This window comes from Mus caroli, unplaced genomic scaffold (assembly GCF_978045245.1).
Source record: "Mus caroli unplaced genomic scaffold, Mus_caroli_1 scaffold_19, whole genome shotgun sequence".
In the NCBI taxonomy this organism is placed as follows: Eukaryota; Metazoa; Chordata; class Mammalia; order Rodentia; family Muridae; genus Mus; species Mus caroli.
Window position 1 is genome coordinate 80,759,253 of NW_028227274.1, and position 25,812 is coordinate 80,785,064.

The 25,812-nt window shown below is 44.7% G+C and overlaps 1 protein-coding gene across 3 annotated transcripts in view; it reads right to left on the reverse strand.

The window, feature by feature from the left end:
* Nucleotides 1–25,812, reverse strand: part of Znf236 (zinc finger protein 236) — a 106,318-nt gene that overhangs the window by 15,563 nt on the left and 64,943 nt on the right. For all 3 annotated transcript variants that reach the window (XM_085833659.1, XM_085833658.1, XM_085833657.1), the window contains exons 17-25: nt 25,767–25,812; nt 25,034–25,185; nt 23,231–23,443; nt 19,242–19,524; nt 18,015–18,118; nt 15,901–16,266; nt 15,134–15,279; nt 14,726–14,966; nt 8,762–8,941 (exon numbers count right to left, since the gene is read on the reverse strand). The exon at nt 25,767–25,812 is cut by the window's right edge and continues 58 nt beyond it. In XM_085833659.1, the coding sequence (XP_085689785.1) occupies nt 8,762–8,941; nt 14,726–14,966; nt 15,134–15,279; nt 15,901–16,266; nt 18,015–18,118; nt 19,242–19,524; nt 23,231–23,443; nt 25,034–25,185; nt 25,767–25,812 (1,731 nt within the window). The remainder of the gene's footprint in view (nt 1–8,761; nt 8,942–14,725; nt 14,967–15,133; nt 15,280–15,900; nt 16,267–18,014; nt 18,119–19,241; nt 19,525–23,230; nt 23,444–25,033; nt 25,186–25,766) is intronic.

The following is a 25,812-nucleotide window of genomic DNA, read 5'->3' on the forward strand; positions in this document are numbered from 1 at the left end:
TCCCCTGGCACCACGATAAGGAAATCACAAATCTTTGATGCAAAATGAAGAGAGGCTTTCTTTGGTTTCTAAGTTCACACAAGCCCGCATCCTCTGCTTCTTCAGCATGATCCTGCAGGTGTGTCCAACGTCCTGACTCTCCAAAACATCGTTATTATCTACAGACCTCATGCTTAACAGCCATGCAACTGAGTTGACAAGAAGGAAAAAAATTCAGGTTTTCAGTAAACTCACAATTCTGTGTTGGTCTACATTCAATGTTATCCTGTGCCACATAGAATTTTGCAAGTTAAGAAATCCCTGATAGAAAAAAAATCCAGAAGATTGTAAATGTGTCTCTGGCCCTTATCACTGCCAGCACTGTAGAAAGAAATCTCGGCAGGGATTTCTAGGACCACAGACTACAGAAGAAAGGAACCAGGTGGGAGCCATGAAGCAACTAGTTACAAAGCTGATGGGACTCTCCTGCTACTTCCTCATGCTTAGGTCTACGTAAAGCACAGGCTGTCAGAAGAACCTCACGCTAATACTCAAACGACACCTGCACTTTCTGCTGCTGCGCCAAAACCTTCCACTGTTTTCCCAAGCAGCCAGTGCTGAGAGAAAGGAAGATATCCAGAGCAGAATAAGCACAAGCAGACACGCCCTCTCTTCCAGAAGCACACTCCTATGCCCTCCTGGCAAGTGAAAAGAGCTACACAGGCATCTGCATCCTTCAAGGGCGCCAGCACTGAGCACACAGGCACAGCCAGGTCTCCCTACATGCTCTCTCACAACTCTGCACCCTTAACCTGCAAACATATGCTCATCACCCTGGACCAGCCCAGCAACAGGTACTGAGAACCCTAGAGAAATACTGAAACTGAAGTCCTAAAACTATGTCCTTATAACCTGTAAAAAAGAAAACAGGCTCCTGCCAACACCTCTGTGACCTGTGTGACACCAATCCAGAGCCTCTTCTAGGAGTCAGGGGCCAACAGTAAAGCCAGGCTACTTACTTGTAAGTGGAGTTCTCCAAATACAAGGCCTCCATAGATCCACACTCGTGGAGTCCCCCAATGTGCTGCACAGACCTGGAACCTTCAAAAGCAGTATAACCATTAGGAGGCTAGGATCGTGTGCATAGAAGTAGCCGCTGGGGCTCCCTCCCGCCTGCTCCCAGCTTGCACAGTGCTAATGCATCAGATGGGAGATGGGTCTGTGGCGGGCGGCTCATGCACCAGCACTCCAGCTACAGCTCTCAGCACAGCACTACCTGTGCTGCTCCACAGATCCGTGCTCACGCACAGGAGAACAGAAAGGGAAGGAAAGAAAGGTCCTTGGTGACGGTCGGGTGAGGCCAGTGCCGCAGAGTAGCTGCCTCAGAGTCCCGTCACCATCATTCTTAGAAATAAGCCCATGAGGCTGACACTGCTCCTTCCTACTAGGTAGCCCAGAAGACACCCTCACTGCCTGCTGAGGGAAAAGAACCTAAGGGCCTCTCCCTCCCCACCCACTAACGTACTAATATTGCCTCACTCGCTAGTGATGATCACAAACAGAAAGCTCCAACACAGCACAAGAAATCTAAAGAAAAAATCAAAGTGCACTTGTTCAGGGAACAGCTTCAGATGACGCCACAGTTCATCTTCAACACTGACAAAGCTGTCACTAGACAAACACTTGCCAAGAGGAGCTACCCTGGGTACAGCCGAAAGGGTCATAAAGCTACAACAGGAGAGCAGAGACTGTTTTCTTAAGCGTACAATTGGCGATAAGCTATAAACAGCTCTTGGTTATTACCTGTTAAAATCTCAAGAGTATGCAAATACAGTTTAATATTTAAGTAAGAGTCAGATTTTATTTGGTCTTCCAGGACACAACTCAACATATTATTTTACTTTATGGTTATGGTTATAAGTTACTTTAAGAGGTACTAAATAAATCAGACGTGGTAGAACATGCCTATGATCCCAGCATACAGGAGACTAAAGGAGGAAGCTCGAGAGTTCAAGACTACACAGCCACCTGGGCTAAGATCCTGTTTACAAAAACAACAACAAAAAAAACTAACAAAAAAATGTGTTCTATGAAGTGTGCTTGTCGGTTGTTGGCCTTAATCCTCAGGCAAATGGAGTCCTATTCATGGCACAGTGACCCTAGGAGAACAGTGGCAGCCATATCCCTTGGCAGTAACCAACACCTCTCTAACGGGATTTAAGATCCACTCAACAAGAGGGAAGCCATGCCTGGCACTGGACACCTACTTATCTACTCACTGCTAGTTAAGTCATGCACCGTGTAGGAGAACCTACACTCACCACTTTACTAACCAGCATAATCCCTACTAATGACCTAAGCATCAGTCTTTATACCACAGGTAAGTGTACACCTCCCTGATCATCAAGGAAACTTCTCTGCAACAGGCAAAGATCACAGAAAACCACAACCAATCAAAATTCAGAGTTGTGGACAAACTGCTCTCACAAATGAGGCTTGGGGAATACTGTGGAAAGACTGTAAGGGCTATGCCCATAATGTCCACCAACATGACCCTAGACATAAGGTGAATAACAATAGACAAGGCAAATGCTGAGCAAAAACCCCGTGAGGCCTATGCAAAAAAACTACAGGCACCCAGGGATGCTGAGAGCAGGAGAAAGTCTTCCTCAGGGAAAAGCACACCAATTAATTATCCAATAAAATCCATCAGCCCTGAAAATGCACACAGTGACATCATGAAGACTGCTCAGGTCTGTACACTCAGATGCATACATGCACATAACAATTACTGAAACAAAGGTGTGGTCTTACAGAGTACAGAGGGGAGGTCTTAGAGGAGGAAGGACAGGGAATGATGCAATTATACTCTCTCTCAAACATACAGAAAAATGCTAATCAAAGCAGGCACTGCTTTGAGTATGCTGAGTAGGGTCAACTTCTAAGAAAGTGAGCTGTAATTTTATGAAACTTCAAATAGTTTGAAAACTGGGCAAGTGTTTGCCTCTGTTGTCCAGGTTGGGAAGTTTTAGAACTGTTGGGAAATAACAGATTGTTCTCAAATCTAGAGGGACTAATGCTAAAAGACCCTCACTCGCTATTAGCAAACAAAGAAATATCTTTACTTTCACTAAAAACAGAACTGGCTGTCCTGGAACTCATACTGTGACCAGGCTGGCCTCAAACTCAGAGATCCGCCTGCCTCTGCCTCCCGAGTGCTGGGACCAAGGGTGTATGCCTGAGCCTGACTTAATATACAATACAGACAGAAGTTCTCAGACAGCTGCCTTCCTCAGGCATCTAGGGATGAGAGGGTCACGGCCCAGGGCAAAGCGTAAGGCAGTAGAGAATTCTCTAACTGTAAGCAGTGGTCAGTTTACAAGCTTCTGACTCCATTCTGAGGAGGGCTGCAGCCTGTGGGTGGAGCAGAAACGTCACCACCTGTCAGGAAGCACATACCCAACACAGACTGATCACCCATTTATTCCTGGAGGAGAAAGTGAGCTACTCTATAAACTGACTGGGTGAAGTGAGGCCTTAGAAGTACATAGGTATCTTAAAATAGTAACAGGGAAACCACGCACAAGAACTTGTGGGAAACAACAACCCAAAGAAAGGGCCTAACTCTCACCTGGACCCCATAAAGTCATAGACACCTAACACTATGATGGCCTGGCCTCACAGCAGAGAGATACTTGGTGTATATGTCAAGGATCAACAAGCAGAGGACTCCTCAACTGTTTTTGGACTTTCAGGTTGGCTTGGTACCTGCGCTAGGTAGCTCTAGATCACCTGACACAAGTTAGAGGCATCTGAGAGAAGGGAGCCTCAATAGCATCCAGCCTTAGGCATGCATGTCGGGCATTTTCTTAATTAGTGATTGACAGGGGAGGGGCCAACCCATTGTGAGTGGGGTCATTCCTGGGATAGTGTCTTGAGTTCTATAAGAAAGCAGGCTGAGTAAGCAATGGGTACCAAGCCAGTAAGCAGCACCCCTCCATGGCCTGCCAGCTCCTGCCCCCAGGTACCTCCCCTGTCTGTGATCCTGTCGTGACTTCCTTTGACAAGGAATGGTTATGTCAAGGTGTGAGCCAAATCAGCCCTGCCTCCCTATGGTGCTTTGGTAAAGGTGTTTCCTCACAGCATCGATAGCCCTCACCAAGACAGTGCTCCACGGCTGCAGCCGGCTTAGTCACCGTCTGCCTGCTCATCATCGATAGCCCTCACCAAGACAGTGCTCCACGGCTGCAGCCGGCTTAGTCACCGTCTGCCTGCTCATCATCGATAGCCCTCACCAAGACAGTGCTCCACGGCTGCAGCCGGCTTAGTCACCGTCTGCCTGCTCATCATCGATAGCCCTCACCAAGACAGTGCTCCACGGCTGCAGCCGGCTTAGTCACCGTCTGCCTGCTCATCTGGATCGGGATGAACTGTCTGGATCTGGACCTGAACTCACTGTTTTCTGCTCTCAGAATCTGCTTCAGCCCTGTAACTCACATCTGCAACAACTTCAGTGTCAAACCATGACCCTAGCAGCTCCCTCTTGCCATTAGTCTGGCCTATCATCTTATCAATGCAGGCTCTTTCTCGGCCCACTGCTGAAACCTCCTTAACTTCTCTGAAGCCTCCGTATTAACTTGTGTTAATCATTCTGTACCACACATATGCATATACAGATACATTTACTGCATGCTTTGTGATATGATAATATTAGTGATTAATACTTAAAAAAAACCTATGTTCATCTAATGCAGGATACCAGGATAGGCAGGACTATGGGACAAAGTGCTGTCATTAAAATGGTATTGTATACTTGTGTATTTTATCTTCAAATGTATTTGGTATTTGTGTATGTATGTATCTGTTGTTATTTTTAAAATTCGTAAATTGCTCGGCAGAGGTGGCACATGTCTTTAATCCCAGCACTTGGAAGGCAGAAGCAGGCAGATCTCTGAGTTCAAGGCCACCCTTGTCTACAGAGCAAGTTCCTGGACAGCTAGAGCTACACAGAGAAACCCTGTCTCAAAATTCTGAAATTGTGGAAAGAAACAAAGTGTTTACTGTTTCTGGCACAGTGCATCGTGACACTAAGCCTGCAGAGTATTAGAACTGTAGACACACTACAATGTCCTGTCTCCGAGTGCAGCCTGGTTCCGGAAATGGAACCCAAGGGTTATTTGGATGATGTGTTGCTGGGACAAACACATGAAGGAAAGTTTCACTGAAGCAGACACAGGAGAGAGGATGTTCTGCTAAAGCAAGCACATGAAAAGACACACGATGAAGGATTCTTTGCTAACAACACGCATGTGCTGGTCCACTTTACATTGAGTAGTTGAGCTGCATTTATTGGGACGCCGTAACAACGCACCAAGAAACTCCTGGTGCTGTACTGCAGTTTCCTGCAGCTCCCACTTCTGTTTGGCAGGGTAATGTCAGCTGAGACAGACATGCATGCAAGACACATGTTGAGATGACACGTGGAAGGCACATGATGTTTGAAGAGTTCAAAAAGGACTTGAAGGGCAGTGACGGAGACCAAGCTTGGCTTGCTTAGAGAGCAAGCTGTGCAAGGCTTCTGAGCCTCACATCTTCGTTGAGCTTCACTTCCCTGAGAGAGGCACGGCCGAGGCTGAGGCCTGGCTGTCTCTGCTAGGCAGTGCCACCACTGCTGATTCGTGTTTGCTGTCCTGACCACCAAACTGGACTGCTGCTGTATCTGTGGCATGTCTGCAAAGGGATCGAGCTGCCGCTGCTAACCTGTGAACTTGAAGAAGTATAGCAAAATTCGAGGCTTTAAAGCCCAGGCTTGGGAGTGTGGTCTTTGTGGCTTAGTGCTCCAGGTGCTGGTGATAAAACAGATAGCAACATTCCTTCCTCCACCCACCTGCTTCCTGGGTTCAAAGAGTGTTCATTCAAAGAAAGTCACCCTGACCCACCCTGACCATTGCTGGAACCTGCAATGCAAATGTGCTATCTTTAGGGGCTCTTAGAAACTGTCTTGAGAAATAACCCTCACAATTACTAGGTATTCCTTGTGACATTTGTGATTTTACACTTCCTTGTGACTCTTAACTGGTATCTCTGGTATTTTCCAACAACGCCCTCCCCACCTCCTTGAGTTGTGGTTTCTTCCTTTAAATACCCCCTTACTCAGCTACTCGGGGCGCCACGGTCCTCTACCCCTGCGTGGTGTATGACCATGGGCCCGAGAGTGCTCTTGAATAAAAATCCTCTTGCAGTTGCAGCAAGACCGTTTCTTGTGTGATTTGGGGTGTCGCCTCTCCTGAGTCAGAACATGGTGAGTCCTCACGTTGTGGGTCTTTCAAACTGAACTGCCAATTTCCAGACAACACAGACAGGGGTTGCTCTAAGGATCCATTTCTAAACAGGTCCACTTCCCCCATATCCTTTCTTTCCCACTACCTCTAGTAAGTGGTGGGCTACAAAGCATTTAAGAACCATCATTAAGAAGTTCTGAAAAAATTAAAGTTACAAGTTCCTTCATTTATGAAATTCTAGCTAGCTCTTTACCTAGATATTATATTATCTGTCACAGTTGTTAATAGATATTCTAATGTCCACGGCCACATGCCTGCCTAATTTGATACCACAATGCTGCCATTCCCTCTATCAGACCAGTCACAGGTCACAGGTACCAACAGGCTTCCAGACTCAGCAATGCAGAGCATCCCTGTGCTGACCGCCTCCTGCCCGTATCTTCCCACTGCTCACCAGCATGCTTGCTCCTAAAGAAACATCTGCTACTGGTTCAAAATCTGACCAACTTAAATAACATTTTGTTCACCACATATCAAACTCTGCACTATACAAAGCAAGTGACAGTGTGTATGGCATTGAGATTTTGCATGCAAAACTCCAAGTAGCCAACCAGAAACTGTCTCATACAACAAACCTTTTAAGTTAAAAATGAAATACTTAATGTTATAAACGGCTACTCTTTTACAATACCCATAAGCAATAGTGTAAGAATATGACCAACTATAGAAAAATAGGAAATACAAAAGCAAAGAACTTGATTTCTAAGCTATAAGCAAGAATTCTGTGTATTTTTTAATAAGGCCTAGCACATATCCAACACTGAGAGCACTCAAAAAAAAAAAAAAAAAGTTCTCAATAAAACAACTTTTTACCACTACCCTGATCAAAACAGCTTTCTTAAAATACTGAAACTCAGGATGTATAATCAAAAGAGGAGGGTTACTGAATCACGAGACCCAATGTTCATGTTCATTGTTCTGCAGCTGCCGAAAGGCGGGGTGCATCTTTCAGAAGTCAGACCCTCCTGATTTTAAAGCTTTTACTTTTTAATTTCCTTATTCCTACGCTTTATCTCAGTTCCACTCTTATTTCTGTGGAAATCTCACTGAACCTGGAAACCACGACCTTGGGCTGGTCTGGCAGTTTGCTGCCATTGTTCCTTCCACGTGTTCCAAATGAAACTTGGCTGCTTCCTCCATCGTACCAGGAAGTGAGCAGGATCTCTGGTGAAATGCTCCTGCTTGTAAGAGCAGTACTGGGAGGCAGTCATGAGAGCTTAAAGTCACTGTTAGACACCATCTGGGCTGGGGTTGCAGCTGCCCGCCTGGCACGGACAACACCCTGGGTTTACTCCCTAACACTGTGCATCCTGGAGGTGATGCGCTGAACCAGAAATGCTCCCCCCGGCCAGGCTCCTGTATTCCAATCCTTCTTCTCCATTCGGTTCGCTGTTTGCAAAGGCTGCAGAGACTTTAGAGGGTGCAGCCTTGCTGAAGAAAGCAGGTCATTGGGGGAAGGCTTGGGAAGTCTGCAGCCTCACCCCACTTCCGGTCACTCTTGTGTGTTTCATTGTACAGACGAGATGAGCCCTCTCCTGCTCCTGCTCCTGCTGCCGTGCCTCACCTGTCATCATGGACTCCCTCCAGACCCATAACCCAGATAAACTTTTCCTTTGAGTTGCCTTGGTCATGCTACTTGATCATAGCAACAACAAAAAGACTAGTGTACTGGGCACAGCAGTGTGTGCCTACACTCTCAGCACTGCGGAGGCAATAGGAGGATAATCAGAGATTCAACAGTGAGTTTGAAGCGGGCCTGGGCTACATAAAACACTGGCTTTTGTTTATATTTTTAAAAAAAGACTTAGTTTACATGAAGGGCTGAAGGCTGAGAGCAAGGAACCAGGTGGACAAGACATACCAGGCCCATGTTGCCCCAGCCAGAGTGAGCCAGAGGAACATGAGGTGCAGCAAGGAGGGGCTGACACTAGGCCAGAGGCTAACATTAGGGTGACTTGTTAATGTCAAGTGTACTTTACTGCAAATAGTATTCATCGATTTATTTATCAATGTTTTTCAATGGTCTAACCTATTTGTAACTTTCTACACAATCCTAGCAGTGTTCCAAAGATCCAAGGGTACGTGACACCATGGAGGTGCTTTGAAAATTATTTCTTGCGCACAGCTCAAATGAGCGATATTTCTTTAGTATACAGAATAGGAACAAGAATAAGGACATTACCTGTTCTTTAGTATGTTGCTAAATAAAAACACAGAGCAAAAGTAGCCAACTCTAAACATTAGTCACACCATAAACTCTACAGAGCCAGAAGGTCACGTATGAAGCCAGTTTTTTGCTTCTGATACTAGATTTCACTAGATTTGAACCTGCCAAATAAATGAAATATAGTATCTTTATGCACACCCGGTGCTGAAAAAGACACATACAAGATGGCCTTAAGTTGTGGGCCGAAAGATATCTACAGTGTGAACTTACTAACCAGAGATGGTCAGGGTGATCTCCTGTGGCGAGCCCGAGGATGAGGAGGCGGTGGGGCCGGCAGCCTGGGCTAGGACCTGGCTGAGACTGGAGTTGTTGATGGTCAGGGTGATCTCATGCGGGCCCGTCGATGTGGACACAAGGCCTTGTGAAGTCATCACTTGAGAGAGGTCCTGTGAACCTGCTCATCATGACAAAGCAAGTAATTGAGCCCTAATACACACACTTCTGCTTTACAGGAAAAGCATTATCTTCAAAGGGCAAAGACTCAGATAAATTATCAATCATATCTAATTGATTTATCTGAAAAGATAAAACTTGCCCTAGAGTTCACAGACTCTAGGTCTTTCTTATTCCCCAGTACACACACACACACACACACACACACACACACACACACACACACACACAAGGGAAGGTACGGGAGATGATGAAATGAAAGGCCGGTGAGCAGAGCGTTCCAGTAACAGTAAGGTGGATATACTGAATGATCACCTCGAAACCAAGGGCACTGGAGGATTTATGCTTTGTTGGTAAGCTTTACAAAGAAATGAAAAATATCACTGCACTGACCTAAAACCACCCATGTTACCATGAGCAACTGTAGCCTCCCTCAGCCCTGAAGCAGGCTGACCCAGACTTTGACCTTGCTGCCACTGAGAAGGAAATTACCCAAGGTGGAGCCTTCTGACCTAGATGGCTCTTTTGTTCTGCCACCTGCCACTGCTCTCTCCAAGACACTGCTACCTGCTGAGAAGCACTTGAGACATTCCTGAGGAACATCCTATTCTGCACATCGCCTACAGGTTGGCTCCAGACACCAAGAATGGACTGGCGGGGGATGGGCCTTCCCCTTTTATAAGTAGACTCTCATAGTAAACTGGAGGGCCTTGAACAGAATCATGTCTTGGCTCCATTAATTTCTCGCCCCAGCAGCCTCAGCAGCCCCAGCCTGCCTCCCAGGTGTACCCGGCTCTTGTAAGCTGTGAGCGGGCTTGTAACAGGTTGGCGCCCAGGCCAGGGACCATGGGAATGGTGGGAAAACATTGAGGGAATCGCTGTCTTGTATGGAGCTCCAAGGGAAGGAAAGAATCAGATCGTATTGGGCACCGTGAGCAACAGGTATTTATGCTAGCACTGGCTTTAAACTTCATTTTTTAAAAAAGTGTTGCTGGAGATGCGGAAGGATACGGGCTAAGTTTGGAACAGTGCTAACCCAGCGCTTTTTCCACTTAGGACTTGACAGCGAAATATGTGTGGGACTAGAAACTGAATCGGGCGGTTGTCCACAGCTTTTAAAAACTGTTTCAGGCAAGAGGAATAGGATTTAAAATAATGAAACAGGCGATTGTCCGCAGTCGAGAACTGCATCAGGCTAGAGGAATAGGGCTTAAAATGATGGAGTAAAATATATAGAGGAAAATGGATTTTGAAATTCTCCCATAGACAGAGAGAATTCAGGGAACACCCTGCTTTATTCTCTCTGGCTCTACAGCAGAAGTTCTCTGCCCTCTTTGTGTTGTCTAATTTCCGTTTACGTGTCGATTCATGTGTGTTTTGTTTCGTTGTCTGAATGACTGAATGTTCTGTGTTTCATGCTGGAAAAGAAAGATTGCTAAAACTTTATCTGCGGACTTAGCAAGAGAGTGGCCACACGTTTTTCACCAGGATCAGGCACAGCAGGAGGGCTCCTGCTGGAAAAACTGTTTTTTGAGAAAAGGAGTCTGCAGACTCTTAGTTGTGGGGGAAAAAAGCTGATAGATGGTTTTTTGCCTGGAGGGTTCTCTGCAATTGTGATTAATGTGTTTAGCAAATGACAAAGTGCTTTTTATTTTATAATTATAGCTAGAAAAATTAAAATGCTCTGATTGGTCTAAGTGTAGCTGCTTCGTTTGGCTTTTTACTGGTCTTAGAGGTTTAATATGCTCTGCGTGTCTTCATCATAGAGTATTAGCTTATAAGTTATTGGGAATGATCAAATGGGTGTAACACTGGTTACTGGTAAGTTAGCTTTAAATTGGTAACACAGGTTTGGAGTCTTTCAAACACGTGGCATAAAGCGGGCCAAAAAACGGGGCCTCCTAAGACACTTCTAGCTGAGATAATATTTAATGTGATTCTTATCCTAGAAAGTAAGATTAAGATAAGATTTAAAGCAATGTCTCTTTAATGAAGCATTAAAGCTTGCACTGTCATGCATTCATAGGTATAAACTGACAGCCAAACTTTGTAACATGATAATAATGCTTCTAATATTGATTCTAAATATGATAAATTGTTTTGAAATTGGGTTTTGCTTTCCCAAAGTTGTAGTTATGGTCTAATATTGCAAAAGAAACTTAGTAATTCTAAAATCTGTCCTCGTGGCAAGAGGAACTAAGCTCAGAGCAGCTTCTGCTCAGTTTGTGTAACTTTCTTTTGTCTTGCAAACGGTGCCTAAGGAAGCTCTGGAAACTTGCCTCTCCTTGCCTACAGAGGGATTTTCTTTTAGCTGAAAGAACACTGTTACAGATCTACCCAGATGTTATTCTAATAAAGTTTAAATTCTAAGTTTATAAAAAGGGGTCAATCAGGCTGTAGAATTTATCAGGACATTGCGATTTGACTTGCCTACTTCATGTGGTTATTATAGATTTAAGAGTTTGTTTTTTCCTTTGCATTCTGATAATTGTAAAGAGCTTTGCTTCTAGTGAACTGGCAATCACTGGAAAATATTGCTGTAGGTATGGCTAACACAGCTTTACGTTATATAAGTAAAATTTTTATCATTTCTGCTTCTATACAAGAAGCTAAGAGTTTGAATCTTTCAGTGTATATTGTTTCCTAAGTGAAAAGTATGTCATTAGCTAATGACCCTCAAGGGAAGTTCACTTTAAAGGAGCTTTTAAGTTCTGGGGAATAGCTGTTGCTCCAGAAAAGATTCAGAGGCAATATTCTTTTAATATTTAGGGTTTTAATTATACCATAATATTGTGGTACAGAAAATCTAAGAAAGAGAAATTGATTTGCTTCAAAATTTTATTTTCAAAAGCTTCCAGAGATGTTAATTGGCTAAGACCTCACCTTAAACTCACCACAGGAGAACTTAAGCCTTTGTTAGGTGCTATTAAGTGAGACACAAATTAACTGACAAAGAACAAAAGGCTTTGCAGAAAATAAGAAAGCTTTTATAATTGTTATCAATTATAATCAATGGTAATTAAATATTACCTGCTTATTTTAGTTCTGTGCCCACAAAAATTCCTTGGCAAGAGAAAACATTGTTGTAAAATCATCCTTCTTCACCTCAAAGTAAAGTTTTAACACCTATTAAGGCCTCTGTGGTGCTAATAAAGAATTATAAGATAAATTCTTATAGTGTGGGATAACTATAACAAAAACTGTGTCTTAAGAAACTGACAAAGTGTCTGTTCCTTGTTCAAAACAGCAATTAATTTGGTTATTACAGAATGTTAATAATTGATCTATTGCATACCATCATTTAAAATAAAATTGACAATCAATATCCCAAAGATAAGTTAAAAAATTGTTTTTATGCATGCTTTTGTATCTTCTATAAATTCATCCATGCATGCATCCCAGTTACTGTGTTTAAAAACAACCCCTCTATGGGAAATAAGTAGATGTGAATTAGATCACATACTTATTCTTTTGAGCTTCCCCTGCTTCAGCACAGATAATTAGGTTGTGTGCTGTAGATGGTGCTTTAAAATGCTGAACAATCAAACCTTAATTTGTATATTAATAGTCAATATTATATCTCAGAGCTCACAATTGCTTAAGATTGTTCGTCCCTCGGATGCTATTAATTCTCAAATTTGCGATTGCTTATGCATATACAACTCATAAGAAAAAAATGCTGTCCTTTTAAGAAGGCTGTTTTTAGACATTTAATAAATTGTTCTAGATTGCCTAGACATCTTAAAGCAATGCCTTGCAGGATTTATATCTCAAGCAGTCTATAGGTCCTACATATAAGATAGATTGGATATATAATCTTGTTCTTTATATATTCAAAACAGTTATGTTTTAAGATAATATTTTAATATTCTTAGAAATTGGGTGTATCAAATTACAAAAAATTCTTTGCTATTAGTGTCCTCAGTTACTACTTGTTTCCACATAATAGTGTTAATTCTTGAGGACTTATACTTAATTAATTGCTGCAAATGAATGCTCTTATTTCTGATTAATAAATTATGCACATGTGACTATTAATAACTTTTCAAGCTTTCTAGTTACAACTGCTCTTCAAGAGAAACAACTAAAAGTGCTATTAGTCACTGCCCATGTTACATTAAAACTGACTATAACAGTCAAGTATTTGAGATGTTTTGTCAACAAATTATTAATTCTCAAGGACAAGGTATTGTGGAACTTTAAAAGTTTAGTTTCTTAAAAGACAAAGAAAGGGGAAATTATATCCCCGTGCATATTATTTAGTGCATTCCTGTGCACATTATTTAAATCATACTTTTATTTTAGAATTTTGAAATTTGGATGTCAAAGAACTTAATAAATGCCTTATAATATCTTAAAAGGAACTACTTATTGGCATATGGCTTGATCCTGAACAGCTACCTTATTAGGGAAGGGAAAAGCATAAGTTCTCTCCAGAGAACGCTGCAGAAGCATGATGGCTAATTCATGTGACAAGCTGGCAGGTGAGTTGGCTCAGTACCCTGACTGTAGTGACAAGGAAGCTGAATTGGGTACATGTTTTCCACCCATCCTTGCTTGCTATTTTTCCAGTTTGAACAAGTGAAGCTGCCTTGCTTCAAGCTTTTTAACCTTATGGTAAAAAAGAACATCAAAGACTGTGGAATCTGACTTAGAAAGATTACTCATAAGAAAGAATTATAATGATTCTTCTCTTTCCTTCAATGTGACCAGTTATTCTAACTCAATCTTGGACTGGTCTAGTAATGAGGCCAATATTAGAGATTCCTATTGACGATAACTAAAAATCTTAATTACCTAGCAAAGTTAATTTGGAGCACAGCCTCCACTTCCAGAGAATCTCTGGCCTTTCTGCTAATTCTCAAAGCCAGCTCCCCCACACCTGGAGGCCAGAGTATGAGCTTGAGTGTTGCTAATTTGCAACTGAATAAAGTACCTGGGCTTCCACAAAGAAGCTTTTATACTGTTGCTTTTCACTGCCCCACCTTTGTTTCTCAAGCAGGCCAGCAAGGCCCTAACCCTAACCCTAACCCTTCAGCGTGACAACAGCAGATGTAAAACCTAGCCTCCAACAACACAGGTGGCAGTTATTAGTTTTTATCAAGAAGAATTCAAAGTACATATTGTGCCTTTGGTCTGATTTGGGAATAGGGTGTGCTATGAGGACCGGTTAGTCAATGACGGGCAACCAGATCCCGGAATCATACCAATCTAAGACAGGGGTACATGCCAAAAGGCCGCGGCTGTTGATAATACACCACAGAGCCATGTTTGTATGAAATATAACACAAACTAGCTGCACGTAGCCTCCTATGATGGAATTGGATGGTTTGAGAAGATCTGAGATCCTAAGACAGGCACAGCCGCCAGCCACCATAATTCCCAGGCAGGACAATGGAGCATAAATAAATTTTATGCCTCAGTCTGGCTATTTTTATTATATCATCAGGGAGGAATTGTAGCCTCCCTCAGCCATGAAGCAGGCTGACCCAGACTTTGACCTTGTTGCCACTGATAAGGAAATTACCTAAGGTGGAGCCTTCCAACCTAGATGGCTCTTTTGTTCTGCCACCTGCCACTGCTCTCTCCAAGACACTGCTACCAGCTGAGAAGCACCTGAGACATTCCTGAGGAACATCCTATTCTGCACATCGCCTACAGGCTGGCTCCAGACACCAAGAATGGACTAAGTCTCTTTCAGCCTGAGCCTGCCTCCGCGGGTCGGCTTACAAGAACTAACAAAAAGAACTCCCAGGTTTTATAGTCAGAGAACACTGGTACTTACCGCTGCTGCTGGTGGTCAGCACAGAGTCCTGTTCAGACAGTGGGCCAATGGTCAGATTGGCAGATGTCACTGTGGGCTGTAAGGACAGGCCTGACAGAGGCTGGATGACGACGCTGGCTGGGACGGTGCTGTCTGATGTCTGAAGAGAACTGTTCTGGGAGGCTGTGCCAGAATCGCCTGTGATTGGCTGAGCAAGCAGGCTGCCCTGCTGTAGTGTTTGCTGCAAGATGCTTGGATCAATCTGCAAAGCAACAGATTCTCCAGGTCAGCATCACAGTGCTCTGCCTCCATGCGGGTTAGACACTGTCACAGTGCTCTGCCTCCATGCAGGTTAGACACTGCCAGAGTGCTCTGCCTCCATGCAGGTTAGACACTGTCACAGCACAGAAAACCATGGAGTCGCCATACCTGCAATGTGATATTGTTGATGCTGGAGGCATCGATCCCAGAAATCTGAACATTTGGTCCAACCAAGTTAGCAGCTAGCTGTAACTGGATACCTTCCAGAGTGGCCAAACTTCCATCAGTCAAAGATACTGTCAAGTCACCACCAGCTGGCCAGAGAATGAGAAACAAAAGAACTTAATTTAATACTGTAAATGCTTTAAATATGAAAGGATTCACTTTTTCCACAGAGATTTTAGAACACAAAAATTTTACAGGTTATGTCATATTACGGAATACAATTATTTTTACTACAGATATATCTGTATTACCTGCCTATAACAAAATAGCCACTGTGAAATAATCTTACCCATTTCAAACAGCAGAAAAGAGACTAACAAAAGACTACCCACTAGTCCACAGTTTAATATAACAGCAGCCACTGAGCGGCCGTCTGGTTCTCTCATGCCCCAAGGAGAGTGACACAGAAAGAGAAGTCAAACAGGGGCAAAAACTATGGCCCTTACTTCTAGTATACAAACACAGTGGTGCACATTTAATACCTTTCACACATGTGCAAGCACTAACAACAGGATACCTGCACTAGATTAAAGTCGTGGGAATGCTAACTGGGAGGGTTTAGACTCCCTGAGCAGAAGCTTAGCAAAGCACGTGTACTAAAGCAGACGCAATGGGAGAAGGGAGCTCAGCTGTCCCTGCTGCCTTCTGAGGGACAGGGTCAGAGTGTGTTGCTATGGGAACAGAGGAGATGACACACATTGGTTTCCTACCTGAGACAGAGGCAGGAAGGATAGCCTGGCCAACCAAGCCTGGCTGGAGCATATTCTGATCAAACTGCCCTGTCAGCACAGAGTTGTTCATGATGAACACATTTGGGTCCGTGGAAGATGAGTTGAGAAGGTTCACAGACTGGAGACTTTCTGAAGAGCTTCGTGTGACAGGCTTCCTGGCCTTCTTTGGGTCTGATTTGTAGTGAAACTGCATATGAGTCTTCCTTCGCCCAGAAGTCCGGAAGCGCAGCTCACAGTGAGGGCATTTGAAAGGCTTTGCTCCTGTGTGTAGGCGCATGTGTACCTTCAGACTTCCCTTTGTGGAGAAGGCGTTGCTGCAGACATGGCAGCTGAACAGCTTCTGGCCTAAAAAAGCAGCGGGGAATAAGCAGGAGCTAGTGACAATCGAAGCTCACAGCCAGTATGGACACACCACCCTGGCTTCAGACAGCAAAGTGCATGAGGCTCTCAACCAAGAATGCTATGACAACAGTAACAGCAGAAACTGACTCACACACTGCCTATGGTCTGCAGTTAGTATTCCCACAACCCTCGGAGACTCTGCGTCCTGAAATCATCATATTCTACCTGGAGGAATGTGCACAAGGAAGACCCTGTGCCCTCAGGCAGGCCCTGTGTCCTGTGTTATGCGCCACCCTCTGGATCTTCTCATAATCACCCACATAACAAAAGCAAGGCACAAATGCCATGGACAGTGACAGCCCTGGGAGAACTCAGGATCAGCCATGAGGAAATAAGCATTGCTTTTTGCCAGGAATGACCAGGCAGACTCAGAGGCTATAGTAAATCTGTGATCCTATACTGCTCTGAGGTCTTCAGAGCGAGAAAACACCTTTCTTATCTACGTAGCCTAAGCTGAACTCCCACCCCAGTCGAGGCTAGAATAGCTTTGCTAACTGCAAGGAACACCACCAGGCACCTAGCTTGTCACCACAGCGTACGAGACTTGGAAGCAAGCTGGGCACAGCTAGCCCATGCACCCTCGGCAAGTTTACAGTACAACATAAGGGACAGACACTAGGAACCTGATGAAACAACAGCAAACTGTCTGAGAAACTCTTAACAGGCGAGTTCATCCCTGTCTAGTTGCCAATAATAATCCATCAGGAGAGGATGATAGAACTTGACATAAATGTATCAAAGTCCATCTGTAGATATTTGTTCAATCTTATGATCCAAACTTTTGGAATATGGAACTTGATAACGCTCCCTAGTGGACAGCAGAGCGATGTCTAACATCCCCTGGAGAGGTCCTTACACTCCTACATGCAAACACACTTCCAGATAGTCACAACTTAGTACAAGTACTACCCCATGGAGCTGGGAGGACTGTGCTGCCATCAGCCTCACAGCACACAGGGCCCTGACCTCATGGAGCTGGGAGGACTGTGCTGCCATCAGCCTCACGGCACACAGGGCCCTGACCTCGTGGAGCTGGGAGGACTGTGCTGCCATCAGCCTCACGGCACACAGGGCCCTGACCCCGTGGAGCTGGGAGGACTGTGCTGCCATCAGCCTCACGGCACACAGGGCCCTGACCTCATGGAGCTGGGAGGACTGTGCTGCCATCAGCCTCACGGCACACAAGGCCCACACCGTGACTTGGAGAAGATGATTTACAACTGCAGAACTCAAACAACAAAGGTTTGTGCTTTTTAAATACAACTGATTTTCAGATCCTCGAATCACATGATGAAAACAAGAAACAGTCTTCCCTTTGATACATTTTTCTCCTCACATAAAAAGATGATATGGTCTAGTAACTGTCAAAGAGAATTTCCAAACATCTGCAAAATGACTCTCCTTGGCCCAAGTGAGACTAGCAGAGAACCTTGTGAAAGAAGAATAAAGGCTGAATAAGAACAGCGATAATTTATAATTTGATTTCTGACATTTTTACCCCTGCCCCATTCAAAGAGTTAAACCATTTTCCTTACATAGAAATAAAATAATAAATAAATAAATAAATAACCCTTTTACGACTATATTTTCATGGTTCCTACTTTTGAGTTCTCTATAATTTTGAAACATTTGTGCAGAAAGCACTAAGACACACCCTCAGGCATCTGCGGTGCTGAGGAGCTGTTCCTTACCTGTGTGGGTCTTCACGTGACAATCTAGAGTGGACTTCACAGTAAAGCTCTTCCCACATTCATCACACTTATATGGCTTTTCTCCAGTATGGATTCTAACATGCCTATTAAAAAAACATTTCTAATTAAGGGATTTGATTTTTATTTTTCCTTTTTTTTTTTTTTTTTTTTTTTCGAGACAGGGTTTCTCTGTGTAGCCCTGGGTGTCCTGGAACTCACTCTGTAGACCAGGCTGGTCTCAAACTCAGAAATCCACCTGCCTCTGCCTCCCAAGTGCTGGGATTAAAGGCGCGCGCCACCACTGCCCAACTTGGGATTTTATTTTTAACTACTTATGTATTTTAAACTTTAAGCTTTGCTGAGTTACAACCTGTGCAGTCCACACACGCGTCACGTCCTGTCTGAAGACTTCCAGCTCTGCTGGCCGCTGAGGTGCTTGATGAGACTTACCTGCTGGTTCCAGTACCTCCCAGAGCCAAGCTTAGCATCCTGACTGCACACTGGATAATGGCATCTGGTATGGCTTGTCTCTTCCCACTCTACACAGCCCTGCAGCTCCGCCACCTTCCCCTGAGTTCAGGGTCTGTGGTGATTTGACTAGGAATGGCCCCAGAGCCTCCCATGTGTGAATGCTTGGCCCATAGGGAATGGCACTATTAGGAGGTGTGGCCTTGCTGGAGGAAGTGAGTCACTGCGGGGCAGGCTTTGAGGTCTAAAAAGCTCAAGCCAGTTCATTCCCTGCTCCTTGTGATCTGGCTGGAGAACTCCCAGCTCCATCTCCAGCACCATGTCTGCCTGCATGCTGCCGTGCTTCCCAACATGATAATGAACTAAACTGTAAGCCAGCTCCAACCAAACGTTGACTTTTATAAGAGGTGCTGTGATCATGGAGTCTCTTCACAGCAATGGAAACCTCATTATGGCAGGGTCCCAGGTTCCTCACTACTCTGCCACAGTCCATCATCATCAGCTGCTTGACTGTGACAGCTGCTGGTCATCAATGCCTGACACAGCCAAGCACTCTGTGCTCCTCAATGAACTTGGCTCATTTTCTATCACAATCACAGAAACTGCATAGGCAGTGCAGTCCAGGCTCTACATGAGCTCACTACGGTGATGCAGGTTAGACCCACACACCCACAGGTGACTTCCCACACTAGTGTGAAAAGCACTCAAGTACATGCTCAAGTCTGCAAGAGCTGCAGGAAAGAGTAGCAGCAGCCTCACCTCACCAGGTCGCTGGGCTTCTTGAAGCTCTTCGGACAATACGTGCAACAGTTGGCGTGCTTGGGTTCCGCCTCAAGCTCTGCCTGCTTATCCTTCATCTCGCTGATGCGATCCTTTTCTGCAGCCGACTGCACCAGGACCTTCTCAGACACTGTAGCGCTCTCCTGGGGCTGAATTTTGGCCAGCTGGGCTGTCTCCTCCTCTGTGAAAGTAATGACCTCAGGACGAGGCTTTCTTGACGCACTTCTGTCCGAATTGTCTTCATCTTCCTCCACACATGTGTCTATAAGAAAAAGGGTGCAAAGTCAACAATAAAAATCAAGTTTCAACACAAGAAAATGAAGCATGGAAGGTTAGAGTTAGTAAGCAACATTTCAGGCAGCAAACAGCTGCTTTTCCATTTGGGGCTAATGAGAACTCATCTGACTAGGAAGAAGGGAGACAATCAAGAGAGGCCGCAGAAGAGGACACTGTGGATAAGGCTGGCTTCTGCCAGCTACACGGTCAGCAGGAGCTCAGCAAGCATCACTGCCCACAAAGCCAGAACTCACAGACTATGCAACTACGGGCCATAACCGATTACTAGGTGAATAAAACCAGATGCTCAAAATTCAGAGGCCAACTTAATAAAACAACACAGAACCCTCAATTAAAGAAAATGAACGGAGAGAAGAAACTTTAGAAATCACACACGCACGCACGCGCACACACACACGCACGCACGTGTGCACACACACAAATATCCTCTCACTATAGTGATGTATTCCAGCATCCTGAGCCCACCAAACTGCAACAAAACTCTAAAAACAGCCACGAGTGGTGGTGATGCACGCTTTAATCCCAGCACTCAGGAGGCAGAGGCAGGCGGATCTCTGTGAATTCAAGGCCAGCCTGGTCTACAATGTAAGTTCTAGGACAGGCAAAGCTACCCAGAGAAACACTGCCTCAAAGAAAGACAAAAAACAAAAACAAAAACAAAAACGAAAGAAAATAGCAACAATAACAAAACAAAAACAAAAACAAAAACAAAAACAAAAACAAAAACAAAAACAAAAACCAGGGAAAAAGCTGCCAGCAGCAACTGCAGACATGAAGGTAAGAAAGCTACTGAGGAGAGAGTACAGAGACTTCTGTCACAGGGCTGCACTCCACATGCACTGTGTGTGTGTGTGTGTGTGTGTGTTTAAAAACACAGAAAATGTAAGAATAAAAAGCACAGTCAGGACTGAAATAGGTAAACCCTACAGACGTAGGGAAGCGAGCAGAGTTAACTCCAATCAGAACACGGGAAATACAACCGGATTGATATTCAGAAAAAAGATGGACCAGACAGAAAACAGGAGAGGGGTGGGAAAGGAGATCCGTCATGGAAGACGGAGTCAGGAAACTCAATATCTACTCACAAAACTTCTAGAAAACACACACATAAAAACTCCATCATACATTTGTAAGGTCTGAACAATCTAAGCAAGCTATAGACAGTGCCCCCACCAACACTGATGGTAAGACATGGAGATAACTGTGCTGAAATTTTAAATAACCAAAATATATAAAGATCAATATAAAACTAGGCGTGAAAAAGGAAAAGATAATAAAATTAGCAAGAAGAGCAGACGGCTCGTGTAAGGCCATAGCCGAGAAGGAACTAAATCCACATCCCAAGCACCAGGGTGAGCAGAGCCAACAATGCACGAGTTCTTCTCTGGCTCAGAGAGTGCACGGCAGGCCAGCAAGACACATCACAGTGTCCATAAACATGAATGTGTGCGACAAAGAGCTACGGGAACCCCACGAAGCAATCCTAGCATCGACCCTGGAATCTATGCCTTCTTAACTGCTAAGAAAGCCTAGCACTGGCCTGGAGCATATTCATGCTAGCTCACCAGTGGACACTGCGCACACTCCAGGGTCTGAGGAGTACCATCTGGACATCTGAAAGACTTGCTTTTCATGGCTCACCACAGCTCACTGCAGACTGTGACTGCTGGAAACCAGGGCCACACTAAACTCTACCAGATGGATCTACTCCTTGAAGCACAGAAGGCCAAAGGTCTTAAAACTGTCTACTAAAGAAGCTGACCAAAGCAGCTTTGCAACACCCAAGTCAAGGCTTTTGCAATTTTAAAGTGGTTCAGGCAAAGGGTGAAGGCTCCCTTTCAAACTATAAGACAAATGTACACTACTGTCATTTGAACGTAGCACCAGAGTGGTCCTACAGCCTGACCTGTAACCTCATCCATAGATGACTGCAAGCAAGTGACAGGATAAACAACTGGAAGGAAAACAGGGAATTCCTCAGTAGATGGCATCTCTGAGAGGGCTGACCAAAACATCTTACATGGCACGGAACAGACACTCTACAGCACCATTCAATAACAAGAGATGCCAGTGCCTGGCATATACAGAAGTGGATGCTCACAGTCATCTATTGGATGGAACACAGGGCCCCCAACAAAGGAGCTACAGAAAGTACCCAAGATGCTAACGGGGTCTGCAACCCCATTAGGAGGAAGAACAATATGAACTAACCAGTACCCCTCCGAGCTTGTGTCTCTAGCTGCATATGTAGCAGAGGATGACCTAGCCAGCCATCAATGGGAGGGGAAGCCCTTGGTCTTGCGAAGATCATATGCCCTAGTATAGGGGAATGCCAGGGCTAGGAAGTGGGAGTGGGTGGGTAGGGGAGCAGGGCAGGGGGGGTATAGGGGATTTTCAGAAACTAAGAAAGGGGATAGCATTTGAAATGTAAATGAAGAAAATATCTAATAAAAAAAATTTAAAAATAACATCAGCAGCTACAACACAAGCAAAAACTCACACACACATACACACACACACACACACACACACACACACGCACACACACATGTGCACACACACACACGCACGCACACACACACACACACACACACACGCTGCATGGCTGTGTAAGAACTGCACCCGTTAGCATGACAGTGCTGTGTGCTGCTATCACCTGTGGAAATGAAGCATGCGCACTCTAACTCCAATTTCATCTGTGGGCTTACGAAAAGAAAGCCATGAATGACCAGAAGAGTGAGCACTGAGTAACAAGCTCAGGGTGAGGGACTGGGCAAATGAACATGTGTGGTACTTGGTAGGAAACAAGGTAAGTCTCTCAAACTGTGGAGCCTAGTGTGAATGAGCGCTACTGCAACGTGACACTGAGCACACCCTACCAGAAGGAAACTTTCACAGGCTGCTCCACAACTTCAGGGGAGATGAAAAGGGAGCTCTCCTTGAAGCACAGCACATGGTAATCTCAACATCCAGGCATGTTGTGCATGTGTGCTTACTCTATCACGCAGCACAAATCACAAAACACAACTGCATGTATGCATCTGGTGCAGATCTATGCCAAAGATCTGTGCAAACCTCAGTGAGGAAGTGAGAGTGACAGACTGTAAATCAACAGCACAAAGGCACAGCCTAGGAATGAGTTCTACAGCGGCCAGAGCCCACGTTCAACAGAACGCTCCGTCAGAGCAGGGGCTGTCCTTGTCTTCACTGCGCATCTCTGGACTTTTTCTCAGAGGGCACGCAGGCTGCCACACTCAGAAAATAAAGCCACACACACACACACACACAGAGAGAGAGAGAGAGAGAGAGAGAACCATCCTCTGCTACATACAGAGCTAGAGACACGAGTCCCACCATGTTTTTTCTTTGATTGGTGGTTTAGTCCCAGGAAGCACTGCGGGTACTATTTATTTCATATTGTTGTTCCTCCTATGGAGCTTCAGACCCCTTCAGCTCCTTGGGTACTTTCTCTAGCTCTTTCATTGGGGATCCTGTGCTCTGTCCAATGGATGACTGTGAGCATCCACCTCTGTATTTTCCAGGCACTGGCAGAGCCTCCATAATTCATTCTCATTCATTAATAATTCTTAAATTAAAATTTCAAATAGATTTATAAGTTATAACTAAACTGACATTTGACCAGTAAAGTTTCAATCCAAAGCAGACACTACCTCCTCCCTCTGTCTCTGTAGCTGCTGCGGCTACAGACGAAACTGCTTGGTGTCTCTTCATGTGTTTTCTACAGTGGACCGCAGTGCGGAAGCCCTCTTCACAGAATGGACACTTGTAAGGCTTCATGCTCATGTGTGTGGCCATGTGCCGCGTGAGGCTCCCATTGGTGGTGAAAGACGCATTGCAGATGCTGCAGCTGAAGGCCTTGACACCTACATCAAAAGACAAGAACGTGTCAGAGGAAGTCTTGAAATCACAGGCACAAAAAGGACAAACAAACTCCTAACAGCAGAGTAGAAGTGGCTTACGGGTTATGAGATTTTAACTGGATAGTGCTAGAAACACAGACACTAACAGAGCATGTCTGATAGCACTCTCTCCTACAATAAATAGCCCTGAGAAGACGCTGCTCACAGCAAACCAAGATGGCCCTGTCTGATACAACAGTGCCTCAGAAGAAGCACCTACCACACCCTGCCTTCCCTCAATAAATGAATTCTCCCTGCCTCCTGGACTGTCCGTCAACAGCCCTTAAAACCACACCTAGTCACCACCAGACTCATCCACGGATGTTCTAAAAAGCTGTATTCAGAATACATATTGATGTTAAAATGTGTAAATATATTAAATGGGTTGTGTTCAATGGGTAACTATAATCTAATCACAAGCCATATATCTGCTAAAGGTCCAAGTCATAAATGGCCATGCTGTTTTTAAAAGATTTACCACACTGATGATAATAAGGCAATCAGCCTGACATTGAATGGGAGAATGGTGAGAACCGACAATCCTCAGAAAGTGCACAGGAAGACACCATGGACCACTGGAATACCCAAATCAAACCCTAACAAGTGATAGCCACCTACCCAGGAATGGTGATAGCAAGAAAACACACAGTTCGGTGCCCTGTCAGGATGTGGAAGTCAGACCTCCATCCGTGTGCTGGACAGCACGCTACTTAAGGCTCAGTCTGTATTGAACAGCGAGGTTTACACGTGGATTTACTTGTGTGTTGGAACCCAGGGTTCTGCACATGCTGGGCTCTCCAATAATCACCAGCCCTAGAGTCACTCCCAGCCCGAAAAGGGTTAGTCTTTTTTTTTTTTTTTAAATTTATTTATTATATGTATGTACACTGTAGCTATCTTCAGACACTCCAGAAGAGGACATCTGATCTTATTATGGATGGTTGTGAGCCTCCATGTGATTCCTGGGATTTCAACTCAGGACCTTCGGAAGAGCAGTTGGTGCTCTTAACCACTGAGCCATCTCTCCAGCCCCGAAAAGGGCTATTCTTAAGGCCCAGCAATTGTATTCCTTGATGAGAAAGCCAAATCCATATTCATACAAGTCAAATAATAGATCTAATAAATAGGAAAATTAAACTTGCTTTGTCTGTATAATGAAATATTATGGATCATAAAAAGGCTGGTAGTATTAATACATGCTACATACAGATGAGCCCTGAACAATGCACTGTATTAAGTGAAAGAATGTGACCACTGCAGACCGTCTGTGAGCTCACTCGTGGGCAGTAACTACAACAGTATCTACAAAGGCAGAGATAGATCAAGGATAATTTGTAGTTGGCAGTATTAAGAGAATAAGGGAGTTAATGATAAAAGGTCTAGACTTTCTTTTGGATGCCAATAAGAACACACTAAGAGTAGAGGGTGGCACTTTCAGCGCTCTGTAGACAGGCTGAAACCACTATGAGTGAACTGAATGATGTAGAGTTAAAGCAATACAACTAGAACACGAAAAGAGAGAAGTCATGATTTCTACAGGACACAGACAGTAACCTGTGTGTGTCTTCTCATGGGACTTGAGGACACCAGAGGAGACAAAACCACGCCCACAGAGCTTGCACTTGTAGGGCTTCTCCCCCGTGTGTGAGCGCACATGCTGTTTCAAGTGACTGGACTTCTTGAAGCCTTTGTTGCAGTAGTCACACCTAGAAAGGAAACACAGACAGCTCAGGCCCTGCTCACTCAAAGACCATTACAGAGCCGAGCAGGTACCAGGCAACACAAGAGAAGAAAGCTGCTTCAGCCCGCTCACCAGGGGGCAGTGTTCTTGGGTAAACCATGGCACTACCCCACACTCAGGGAACACAATGAGCAGTACACAACAGAGGCAAGGACAATTAGCTGCTAGATCAAGGTCTGGACAGGATTTTAGCAATCTCCAATGTATTATTTTAAAATTGTTAAATGCTATAACTCAGCAGGACACAAAGCATTTAGTATAATCATTAAACGAGCATAAGAAGGACACTGTTTGGGTGCCTTATAAACAAAGCCTATTTCATAGCCCAAGAAAACTGAGTTGCAGAGCACTTGGCCACAGCCTCCGTCAGGAGCTGGGTCTGTGAGGGAGTACCTGTAAGAGGGCACTCAGCCTCTGTCAGGAGCTGGGTCTGTGAGGGAGGACCTGTAAGAGGGCACTCAGCCTCCGTCAGGAGCTGGGTCTGTGAGGGAGGACCTGTAAGAGGGCACTCAGCCTCCGTCAGGAGCTGGGTCTGTGAGGGAGTACCTGTAAGAGCGCCTGCTCTGGTCCTCACTGTCCTCCAGGAACTGGG